Here is a 13,003-nt window from a genome sequence, read left to right on the forward strand (position 1 = left end):
TCTACACACGTGGACAAAATTGTTGGTCCCCTCGTTTAATGAAAGAATAAACCACAGTGGTCACAGAAATAACTTGTATCTGACAAAAGTAATAATAACAACCAAACTACATGTTGACAAGCCACAAAGCTTCTGGTAGAATGTCTTATGGACAGAGGAGACTAAAATCGAACTTTTTAGCAAAGCACATTAACTCTATGTTCACAGACGGCAAAATGAATCATATCTTGAAAAGAACATTGTCCCTACTGTCAAACATGGAGGAGGCTCTGTTATGGTCTGGAGAACAAAAAACGAGAAGGAACACGGAGCGCTCTGAGTGCAGTATTGTGGTAACAAGTCGTGAGAAATATATATATAGAGAGACAATGAAAAGACCAGTTGGCCTCTCACCTGATGGAGTTGTAAACAGTCACAACCCCTTTAGTGGCTTTTATGTAGGAGATCCAAGTGAGAGTGGCAGCGGATCTGGTGGTTTACTGGATAAGCAGAAGGAGAATGAGTGGAAGACAAGAACCAGAGGTCCATGATAGGAAGGAGACCCGCGCTCACTGGTGATGAAACAATACAAGAACCAGAATATCCAAATATAGACTCTTTATTGTAGTGGATAAAACAACAACACGATGCATTTTGGGCCAAAACGGGCCCTTTTTCAAGTGCAAATATGCAGGTCACATCGGCCAGCGCGCATCTGTTTTGCCCCAAAATGCATCGTGTTGTTGTTTTATCCACTACAATAAAGAGTCCATATTTGGATATTCTGGTTCTTGTATTGTTTCATCACCAGTGAGCGCAGGTCTCTTTCCTAAAACAGACCTCTGATTGTTGTCTTCCACGCTGTTATGTTCTGGGGCTGCTTTGCTGCATCTGGCACAGGGTGGCTTGAATCTGTGCAGGGCACAATGAAATCTCAAGACTATCAAGGGGTTCTAGAGAGAAATGTGCTGCCCAGTGTCAGAAAGCTTGGTCTCAGTCGCAGGTCATGGGTCTTGCAACGGGATAAGCCTCTTCTTTCATTGACCCAAAACACAGAGCTAAAAACACCCAAGAATGGCTAAGAGGAAAATATTGGACTATTCAGAAGTGGCCTTCTATGAGCCCAGACCTAAATCCTATTGAACATCTTTGGAAGGAGCTGAAACATGTCATCTGGAAAAGGCCCCCTTCAAACCTGAGACAACTGGAGCAGTTTGTGCATGAGGAGGGGGCCAAAATCCTTGCTGAAAAGTGCAGAAGTCTCATTGACAGTTACAAGAATCGTCTGATCGCAGCGATTGCCTCAAAAGGTTGTGCAACAAAATATTAAGGTAAAGGAACCGTCATTTCTGTCCAGGCTGTTTCATGAGGTTTATTTTAAAAAAATAAAAATTCAATTGAAGCAAAAAGCAAAGTCTGACTTCCATTAGTTCATTTTCATAGAATTTTTATTGATTATTACTTTTGTCAGATTCAAGTTATTTCTGTGACCATTGTGGGTTTTTTCTTTCAATAAACAAAGGGAGGGGTACCAACAATTTTGTCCATATGTGTATGTGAACGAGGCAAATTTCTTCCTCACCGGCTGTCAGTCCTCGTGAAGGGAAAGAATTTACCAGAATTATATAGCAGATTATTTCAGGTAGCGGAAAAATGATCCTCCTGCTCGATCTTCAGGCAGATTCCACCTCAGAGCTTCATTACTATTCACTATCATTGACCTCCATCTCAGCACAGCGAATACTAATGAAGTAGGCTGCGCTGCCATCATTTGCTGCCTGTGCCACTGACTTCACTTCTTCACACGGTCTGAAGCGTCTCAGGTAGCGGCAGCTCAGTGGGGAATATAATTATAAGGTTATGTTATTCAATAACAGTAACATCAGTTTTCTTCTTGTCAGATGACTATACCAGGAGCTCAAAGGGACATCTGATATCTACAGAATATACAGCAGAGGATCATGGTATCACACAAGATCCATATGAAGAACCTGCCATTACCTTAGATATACCCTCAGCCCAGAGAACTCACACAGGAAAAAAGTCATATTCATGCCCAGAATGTGGGAAATGTTTTTTCTTTAAATCAAGTCTTCTTAAACATCAGACAATTCACACAGGGGAGAAGTTATATTCGTGCCCAGATTGTGGGAAATGTTATACTCAGAAATCATATCTTGTTACACATCAGAGAATTCACACAGGAGAGAAGCCCTTTTCATGCCCTGTATGTGGGAAATCTTATACTCAGAAATCACACCTTTTAACACATCAAAGAACTCACACAGGAGAGAAGCCATATTCATGCCCAGAATGTGGGAAATCTTATACTCAGAAATCAAATCTTGTTACGCATCAGAGAACTCACACAGGTGAGAAGCCATATTCATGCCCGGAATGTGATAAATGTTTTACTTGGAAATCAAATCTTGTTACACATCAGAGAACTCACACAGGGGAGAAGCCATTTTGTTAAAATATTTATTATTTAAATTAATTTTAATGACAATTAGAACAATGTGACATTGTTTGATGAAGTTTTTTTGATTAATTCCTGGAGAGATTTAATTTCCCTTTCCTTTTATTGATGCATTAAACTTTACAGTCTATTACTTTGTCAAGTTTGGTTTATTTTTGTGTCCATTCCTGCTTTAACATGTTTCCCTTGTCCCTCTAAACTTCCATATACAGTGAAATTACTCTAAAACATCATTTCAACATGACTGATTTTTAATGTGACTGATTACCAACCACTAAACCATTTTTGGGGTAACTGGGTTCCTTTATTGATCCTGACCAAGGCTCAGGAATCAGGGAAAGAAGATCCAAGAGGAGGTGGTGAGAGAGACCTGCAGATGACTTGTGTGTAGATATTAAAGATCGCAGTCCAAAATGTTGGTAACACAGGACATGACGACCATATGTGGAGGATAGACCCCCTTGACTGTACCTCACCTCCAGCAGTGGCCAAGACCTCTTGAACAGTCTCCGGAGAAGGGCAGGGCTTCCTGAGTGTGGCAAGTTTGTTAGAGAGAATGAAAATTCCCTGCTAGTCTTGATCTCAGAGTTGAATTCCAAATCTCTTCTTCAAGCTACAACAAATATGGGGGGTGCCAGTCTGCCGCTTCTCAAGGAGGATTCTGTAGAGAAGGGATATCACATGAGCAGCTCTGTCGCTAAGTAGCAGGAATGTCTCAAATCTGGCGGTTGGAACATCAAAAGAGGTCCCTGGTCAAATGGCATGAAGGGAATCTTGTAGCTGAGCATATTCAGGACCCCTGCAGAGCACAAATCGGGGGAGAGGTGTGGTCCATTGTGATTTTTTGTTTGATGAATGACATAGTTATAAAAGCTATAAAAGCAAACACGTACAGCAGTATATAGTCCTGGCTGATCCACTACTCAAAAAATGAAAGCAAAAATAAGCAAATATGAGTGATTGAAGATTAGTCCATAAAGTGTAAACTCTGAGAGTCTAGAAAGACTTCAAGCAGACAAAAAGTGCGGAGAAAATTAACCATGAATGTCAGAACTATGAAGAAGAACATAGTTGTGCACATGATAAAAGGAGTTTGTATGTCACATAAATACCGTGTAGGTAACACAGAGTACAGTATGGAGAATAGGAAGTGGGAGGCCTGTGCTGGACCTGGAAACACATATCAAAAACACAATGTATAGTCCATCCATGATGCCCATTGTGTAATCTAGGAAGGTAAATTACATCTCACTGTATCTTCAGTAAATGCCAGGTACACAGTCAGGATGAGTTCGGTTAGGGTCTCCTGGCCAATATGACCCAACACCACCTCCGTACAGTGTCCAAAAAGCAAAGTGCCAAACCAGGGGATATAGGAATGTCGATCTTGGCAATGGAGAACATAAACATGAAGGCAAGGATTATGGGACAATCCCAGCACAGGTGTATGAGGCTGCCCGTGCTGCCGCAAACCCCTCCAATACAAGTTAGATTAAGTGGCTTGGTATTTGTTGAGATAGCGGGTTGGTCTGATCTGATCGGATAGATGAATAAGAGTCTTAAAGAAAGCAGAAGATCCTCTGACAGATCAAGACTGGGCTTGAATTTGTTTCAGAGCCTGTTCTGGGAAAGGATGGGAGTAAAAATCTTCAGACTGTAAGGTATGATGTATAAGCAGATATTTGAAGAAATATGAAACGCTTGATTTGAAACGCCTCATGTTGGGGCCTATGAACAGTTGTTGGATGAGCTTTAAGCCGTTATCCAACCGCTGTGTTAGATTAATATCCAGTAGAAAAACATTCACTTATAGTAAAGGCATATCCACTATAGGGACCAAGTCATCATCCCAAAGGTGGAGGGAAAGTAACTTCTACGCCCATAAAGATGTTCTAATGCTCATCATTGGCATGGATATGGATGGTCTAGATCTCGAATCAAATCAAATAGGCTTTATTGGCACGTCCAAATGGAAATTTGGCATTGCCAAAGCTAGTAAAGTGTGTGGGGGGGGAGTTGGAGTCGAGGGGGAGAGTATGGGGGTGGGTGGCTGATTTGGGGTATAACAGTCCATGTAGTCTCAACTTCCTCTTAGTTGGTGACTGCTATATGGGGAGGTGGGGTGGGGGGGCAGGTGGTTTGGGGTATAACAGTCCGTAGAGTCTCATCTTCCTCTTAGTTGGTGACCGCTATATGGGAAGGTGGGGTGGGGCGGGTGGTTTGGGGTATAACAGTCCGTGGAGTCTCATCTTCCTCTTGCTTGGTGACAGCTGGACACGTATTGGGCAGCGATCTCCACAGTGGCCTCTTCTTCTCCCAGTAGGATGTAGAGTTTCCTCTTCTCGTCTGCAGATATGAAGTCTGGGATGTGGGCAGAGAGTCTTTGGTAGTAGACGGCCCTCACAGCTGCAGTATTTGTTGCAGTGTAGCAGGAAGTGGGTCTCGTCTTCTAGGGCCCCCTGGTCACAGTCTGTTCTCCCGTGGCTTGTACGTTTGCCTGTGTCGCCCCGTCTCCATCTCCAGGTTGTGGGCGCTCAGTCTGTACCGGCTCAGGGTCTGTCTGTGTTTGGGGTGGCGTATTCTCTCCAGGTAGGTGGCCATGGTGTAGTCCCTTTGCAGTGACTGGTACACGGTGAGTTTCTTGGAGTTATTTATTGCGTTTCTCCATTCCTCGATGTACCGCTCTTTGTCTCTCTCAATGACTCCTTTTATTTGAGCCTTGTTCAGGGCATGTTGGGGGTTTTGGCTTGGCAGATGGCTGATGCTTGGTTGGGGGGTATCAGTTTTTCTCTGGGTTCTGTGGCTCAGCCAGGCTTGGTGGTGGTAAGAGCCAGGACTGCTGCCCTGTATGTGAGTCCAGAATGATAGCACCCTCTTCTGCATGGTGAGCCATAGGGGGAGTCTGCCTAGCTCTGCCCTGCAGGCCATGTTGGAGGTGCTGCGATGGACATGGAGCAGGTACTTGCAGAACTCCAGATGGAGTTCTCTGTTGGGCTGAAATCCCACTTTGACTGGTTTGGGTAGGTGGCTGGGCCCCAAACCTCGCTGCCATAAAGAAGGATCGGAGCAATGACTGTGTCAAATATCTTCAGCCAGACCCTCAGCGGTGGTTTGAGGTGGTACAGTTGTCTTCTGATGGCGTAGAAGGTTCTTCAGGCTTTTCCTTTCAGGGTTTCTATTGCTGCTTTGAAGCTTCCTGATTGGCTGAGCTCCAGCCCCAGGTAGGTGTAGCTGTTGGTTTTCTCCAGTGTGGAGCCGTTCAGTGTGAATTGTGGGGTGGAGGCTTTATTGTGGTCCTTCTTCTGAAATACCATGACTTTGGTCTTCTTGTGGTTGATGGGTAGAGCCCATGTGGTGCTGAATTTTTCCAGCGCTGACAGGCTTTCTTGGAGGTCTTTCTCGGTGGGGGACAGGAGTGGGAGGTCGTCAGCGTATAGCAGGAACTTCACCTCCTGATTGTTCAGGTTGAGACCTGGGGTTGGTGAGGCCTCCAGGGTTGTAGCCAGTTCATTGATGTAGATCTTGAAGAGCGTTGGGCTCAGGCTACAGCCTTGTCTGACCCCTCGGGCCTGTTGGAAGTATGCTGTCCTTTTCCCATTCACCTTCACACTGGCTGCCCAGAAGGGGAATACCACCTGCGGACTCTTCAGTGTTACAAGCATCTCTGTGCCAACAAGCCTTCTTCTGATCAAGGACTAGTATAATATTTTTTAATTTCTGGGGTACCTGTCCCTCCCCTGGACCAGGGTCTGGTCATGGGGTGTAGTCTTCCTCTCCATCTCCTTTACTCCCATATGAAATCAGGAATTCATTTTTGGAGTCCGAGGAAAGAGGGATTGGTAAGCGAGGGGCTCTTTTTAGAATCAAAATGAGTCTCCTGGAGCATTAAGGCTGGTCTTACACGACCGTAGTGGGGTTTTGTGGTCCGCAATTTGCTGATCAGCAACACAAAATTTCACTCCAAAAAGTCCTTCCGTGGACGTCTGTGTCCATCCGCATGCGCCCATAGAGTTCTAGGTGACAGACCGTGCCGTGATATCCGTGAGTTTGCAGACCTGCGGTATTCAGTGCAGACCCCAGTCACGGAACGACATCCCACAGATAAAATATTCGATAGTGTAAGAGGCCGCACTGAATACAATGTGTCTGCAAATGGTCTGCAATTGAGAACCCACAATTTCGGACTAAACTTACTGTCGTGCAAGACCAGCCTAAGACATCACATTTTAACAATCTCGCCTCTCTCCACACTGAGCAACTCTTAAAGGGGATATTTAATTCCTAACATTCAGGGAAGATATATGTACTACCATAATAAGAGGAGAGGGAGGGCTGATAATTTAGACAGAGAGCAGCAGACCTTCCTAGTAAGCAGAAAAACGCACAAGCTAAAAACAATAACAGTGAACATATAAAGTGAGTACAAATAAAATAAAAAACTAAAATTGTGCTAATGCTAATATACACCGAATATGCTTGTGGGGGTGGAATAAAAAGCATAATATCATCAGTAGAAATGCACTAAATCAACAGTTATACAATGTGACCAGCTCGTCATCCATTGTGAGCAAAAGGGTCAAACCCAACTCCGACCTAACTGATAGAATATCCATCATGACACTTCATGGAGATCCAACACTGCGCCAGTCCTTCAAGATACAGGGAGGACGGGCAGATTTTCCAGGTGGTATAGCATTGTTATCTAGCACAAGATGCCACCTCCGAAGAAGAGAGAGAGTCACATTTCTGCAGAAGACACAGGTGCCATTTTTAAAGATCAGCAGTTTTGTTGGGAAGCCCCACGGTATCAAATGTCAAGATTTCTCAGAATTTCGGAAATGGATACAAATCCTCTTCTTACCTGCATAGTAGCGTCAGATAAAACTAGATAACAGAAGTGGAAAACTCAGAAATATCGACATGGTCACCCAATAAAACATGACCGTTTCAGAGATTTGTCTGGTGCTCTTTTTAAGAGGAGGGCACTTATTGGCTGGAGATGAAGCAGGAGATGGGCTGGGGCCTTCTGAGTTTATAGAGAGAACAGGAGAGCTAGATGGAGAGCTCCCATAAGAATGTTTGATGGTGTTTTCTAAGGAGACTCTCTCAGAACTGCTGATCTCAAAAAATTCAGTCAGCTTTCAGTGAATTCTCGTAGAGGTAGTTTTTCTTTTTAGTCATGGCAGACTAAGTGTCAGTGAGTGTATACAATCAGAGGCGTAACTACCGGGCCCGGCAACAGCCACTATCGGTGCAATTTTTTTTTTTTTTAACTGACTGCGGGAGTAATGGCAAACAAACCAATGAGACCAGGCGGCTAGCCTTCACTCCGATGAGCTTTGAGTCCTCATGACTCCGGTCCTGGTTTTCAGTTGTCCTTTCTTGGAGCACTTTTGGTAGGTACTAACCAATGTATGCCATGATCACCCTACATGAGGCGTCTTATTGGAGATATACTATACAAGACATCTGGTCACCACAATTTGTCCCATGTCAGTGTATCATGTCCTTACACTTGCCGATTTTTCTTGTTTCTAGCACAATGTAGGGAATTTATCAACCTCCTTTGCTTTTGTGCAAAAAAAAAAAAAAAAAAAAAAAAAAAAAAAAAAAAAAGAAAATTATGGCTTTGTAAATTTTTAAACATGTTTTTCAATTTTACTTTCCTTCTTTTTTACCTATCCTATGGGATCTTTGCCACTATTGCATATAATCTCTGATCACTATGTTGCAGATTCTCTAGGGTTATTGGTATTTCATTTCAATTTGTTTGTTGTGTACAATATGAGCTGTCCTTTTCATCATTTGCACCCTGTGGTTCCGGCCTGTATCAGGGGTTGCTCTTTGGTTGTTCCCATAATCTTTTCCTGTATTCCATGCTGTGCTAGACCATGATTTACAGTCATGAGTTGAAGGCAGCACCGCACCTCCCATGAGGCGACCACTTCAGGCGGCGCTATGTCAGGGCCCCAGGGAGGGCGGCATTTTTGCTTACCTAAGCCAGTCCAGGACAAGCTGTCCTGGACTGGCTTAGCACCGAGCGGTGGATTGGGGAGGCGGCCTCCCCTCATGCTCAGGCAGAGTAGGTCCTCTCCGTGCCTGCTCTCTGCCTGCGAACACCGCCAAGCCCCGCCCCCTTTTCTTTGACCCGCCCACTTCGCTCTGCCACGTCCCCTCCGGGGGGGGGGGGGGGGGCGGCGGCTTTCTGTCGGCCGCTGCGGGCGGCGAAAAGGGCAGGTTCACCCCTGGTTGAAGGACCAACAAACGTCTATACATAACCTATATATTATGTCTGCCACCGCTAATTCGTCGTACCTAGAGATGAGCGAACAGTGAAATATTCGAGATTCGTTTTGAGTAGAGTCTCAATATTCGACTACTCGATCGAATATCGAATCCCATTATAGTCTATGGGAAAAAATGCTCGTTTAAGGTGAAACCACTATTCGACTAAAGGAGAGTCACCAACTCCACGAATAGCAGGAGGAGAGTGTTTAGGAGGAGCACTGTGCAGTTAAAGTGCACGGACCCCATTAAAGTCTATAGTCAGCTTGCAGTTGCGCTGATAAAAAGTAAACTCCCTCGTAACAGCAAGCTGCCAGCTCTCCTGACTAGCAAAGACGAGCCTGCAGCAAATCAACGCTGGTTCTGCAACAGGCTCGTCCTTGCTAGTCGGAAGAGAGCCGGCAGCTTGCTGTTACGAGGGAGCTGACTTTTTCTTATAGGAATGAATTGACCAGCGTTGATTGGCCAGTGTACAGCATTCGGCCAATCAACGCTGGTTCTGCCGGAGGCTTGTCTGTAAGGAGGCGGAGTCTAAAATCGGACCACAATGGAGACTGCTGTGGTCTGATCTTCTCCGGTAGGAGAAGAATAGCCTTTCTTAAGTCTATTCTGACGTGGTACCTACAAAAAATGATGTGTGAGTAGTAGGATCCCTTTAACCCTTATATAGCATAAGTATTGTAATCTAATAATATTTAACAGGAAGGTATATAATGGGGTCAGGCTGAGTAGGTTGGGAAGAGCTAGTAGTGGGTGGATAGCTATAGAGACAAAGAGGGGGGGTGGGAGTGAGGTGATGGGGAGGTATAGTGGAAGTTACATAGCAGGAAGCTAAACCATATAAACAAATGCAGGAGATACCAGGAGCTCCCAGAGACACCCTGAAATCACTCAATACACTGCTAAAGTTATTCGGGTGCATTTATTAACTCATTAATAGCACTAACAGACATTCAAAAAAAAAAACAACATTTTTTTGCCTGGAAAACTCCGTTAATTATAAAAATATGTAACCATGAGGAATTATTCACAACATCTAATTTCAATCTCCCCACCTAGACCCAAGCTCGAGTATGTCGCTCCTTTCTTCGTGCCTTAGCTAAGTTTGGTGAAGGATCGGTGGTCATGGCAGGAGAGCTTAACGTAACCATGGATGTAATAATGGATTCCTCGTCAGGCAGGTTCCCCATCACTTTGTCACATTCACAGGCCCTGAAATCTAAGATGGCCGACATGAGGCTTGTCAACGTCTGGTGGATCCTTCATCCCCAGGTGAGAGACTATTATTTTATTGTCTTCGCGTTACTGATTTTGCTGTTTTTGTAGAATTTTGTAGATTCAGGAGTTTTGTGTTTCTTTGCGTCATCCTTTTGGAACAAGTCATTTCGAGATCGTCTGTCACGCTTTACACTTTATAATATTTGCGACTAAATAGTTGGGTTCATATTCACTTATTCTATTCTATTTGTCACTTAATTATCTAATTGATATTATGTTTTCCATTTTTGGTTATGATTTTTTATTATTATCCACAATGTAATGTGCTCTGACTTTTTATAATTTTGTCTTCGTTCTTGTTCACATTCTCATTTTGTCCAATATTATTCACTTTATATCTCTTGATATGTAGAGATGTTCCTTTAGGCACATCATTACTTGTGTCTTATTATAGTTAGGCTTCACTGACCCTATTTATTCACATTGATTCTCCTTTTGCTTTTATATCCAAGTAATAAAACGACCCGTAACAACTTTTTCCTATTTCGCATGTGTAGGGGATAGATTGGCTGGTTCCTTTCCACATGCTTAGAGGAGTCACCGTGTTTACACGTGCATGACTGGCACCCATTTTTATAATGTATTCCTGCGTGCGATGATGTGGTCACGTTACGCATGCTTGGCTATGTCATCACGCACTACGTTCCGGTCTTCCTCCCATGTGCATCGTATGTATACACACACTCAGGTGAGTCTTGTAGTGTAGTGAACAGGTATGTTGAGTTAAATTGAGGTGGTATTTATATCCCCCATTTTTAATGAGACCTCTCCTCCTGACTAAGCCATTCACTGGTGAAACGCGAGTCAGGCGTAAGCACCATTCCCCGGTCTGCTGCATGCTATTGCGCCCTTTAGCCATCTTACACATTGGCACTGGGTATGTGGGTACCTTGGGAGGATTATACTGGGATTGAGTCCGATTACATTTCCTTCAGCCAATATATATATATATATATATATATATATATATATATATATAATTATCTCATGTCTGGAGTTTATGCCGAGTCCCGTGTATAATGTTTACATGGTCATCTTGAGGTATTATTCCTATATTTCAGTACTAGATTGCTGTGTTTAGGACCTGTATATACTCTTATTATAGGACTGACATATTTCTTACTCTTTTTGAAGACTCTTTTGCATCCTCTGATGTATTTTGTATCAGGTTACATAATATAATTTAGGATTCATTTCTGTGCAGCTACTCGGTGGGAGGGGGCATAGGTAACATCAGAGCTGTTTTACAGCACAATTGTTTGTACCCTCGTATTTCTTAGTGTCGGTATATATGAATAAAATTATATATAAATACTTTATTCTGGTTTGTTACCATATGTGCTTTGATTATCTTTATATGTTGTTTATGGGACTCCAATTGAGATATTGATTAGAGGAAGTTTATTTTAGTGACCATCCTGACACTATAGCTCATGGTTTCTGAGACTACTACCAAAATTTCTACAATCTTAGTGGCCTCCTCTCAGATTTACAACTGCAACAGATACAAAACAGTATTAAAGATTATTTGTGAATTCTCTGATGTCTAACAAGCTCTGATTTAGAGGTAAAACATTTCCCACATTCTAGACATGAATATGGCTTCTCTCCTGTGTGAATTCTCTGATGTATAACAAGATTTGATTTCTGAGTAAAACATTTCCCACATTCTGAGCATGAATATGGCTTCTCCCCTGTGTGAATTCTCTGATGTTTAACAAGATGAGATTTACGCATAAAACATTTACCACATTCTACACATGAACATGACTTCTCCCCTGTGTGAATTTTTTTATGTTGAACAAGACTTGATTTCATCGTAAAACATTTCCCACATTCTAGGCATGAATAAGGCTTCTCCCCTGTGTGACTTCCCTGATGGCTAACAAGATGTGAGTTAGAGATAAAACTTTTCCTGCATTCAGGGCATGAAAACTCTCCTGTGTGAGTTCTTTTATGATCAACAAGGCTTGATTTGTGAATAAAACATTTCCCACATTATAGACATGAAAATGGCTTCTCACCAGTGTGAATTTTTTGATGTCTAACAAATTCTGATTTATAGGTAAAACATTTCCCACATTCTGGGCATGAGTAAGGCTTCTCCCCTGTGTGAGTTCTTTGATGTTCAATAAGACTTGATTTCTGACTAAAACATTTCCCACATTCTGGGCATGAATATGGCTTCTCCCCTGTGTGAGTTCTTTTATGTTCAACAAGACTTGATTTCTGAGTAAAACATTTCCCACATTCTGGACATGAAAATGGCTTCTCTCCTGTATGAATTCTTTGATGTCTAACAAGTTCTGATTTAGAGACAAAACATTTCCCACATTCTGGACATGAAAGTGGCTTCTCTCCTGTATGAATTCTTTGATGTCTAACAAGTTCTGATTTAGAGACAAAACATTTCCCACATTCTAGGCATGAATACGGCTTCTCCCCTGTATGAGTTCTTTGATGATTAGCAAGGTCTGATTTAGAAATAAAACATTTCCCGCATTCTCGGCATGAATATGGCTTCTCTCCTGTGTGAGTTCTTTTATGTTCAACAAGACTTGATTTCTGAGTAAAACATTTCCCACATTCTGGACATGAAAATGGCTTCTCTCCTGTATGAATTCTTTGATGTCTAACAAGTTCTGATTTAGAGACAAAACATTTCCCACATTCTAGGCATGAATACGGCTTCTCCCCTGTGTGAGTTCTTTGATGTATAACAAGTTCTGATTTAGAGATAAAACATTTCCCACATTCTCGGCATGAAAATGGCTTTTCCCCTGTGTGAGTTCTTTGATGATTAACAAGGTATGATTTAGAGATAAAGCATTTTCCACATTCTGGGCATAAATATGGCTTCTCTCCCGTGTGAATTCTCTGATGTCTAACAAGATTTGATTTCTGAGTAAAACATTTCTCACATTCTGAGCATGAATATGGCTTCTCTCCCGTGTGAGTTCTCTGATGTTTAACACCTCTACT

The 13,003-nt window shown here is 42.7% G+C and overlaps 2 protein-coding genes and 1 pseudogene across 2 annotated transcripts in view; 1 reads left to right on the forward strand and 2 right to left on the reverse strand.

The window, feature by feature from the left end:
• LOC142189887 (uncharacterized) overlaps window positions 1-2,531 on the forward strand; it is a 167,275-nt gene extending 164,744 nt beyond the window's left edge. Inside the window, exon 12 of the mRNA XM_075262258.1 lies at window positions 2,166-2,531. Within this exon, the coding sequence (XP_075118359.1) occupies window positions 2,166-2,455 (290 nt within the window). The 3' untranslated portion in view covers window positions 2,456-2,531. The remainder of the gene's footprint in view (window positions 1-2,165) is intronic.
• The window catches only part of LOC142190613 (gastrula zinc finger protein XlCGF66.1-like), a 410,056-nt gene that overhangs the window by 200,298 nt on the left and 196,755 nt on the right, over window positions 1-13,003 (reverse strand). The gene's annotated exons all lie outside the window — the stretch shown is intronic.
• Window positions 11,011-13,003, reverse strand: part of LOC142189797 (uncharacterized) — a 373,599-nt pseudogene continuing 371,606 nt past the window's right edge.

Source organism: Leptodactylus fuscus, chromosome 1 (assembly GCF_031893055.1).
Source record: "Leptodactylus fuscus isolate aLepFus1 chromosome 1, aLepFus1.hap2, whole genome shotgun sequence".
NCBI lineage: Eukaryota > Metazoa > Chordata > Amphibia > Anura > Leptodactylidae > Leptodactylus > Leptodactylus fuscus.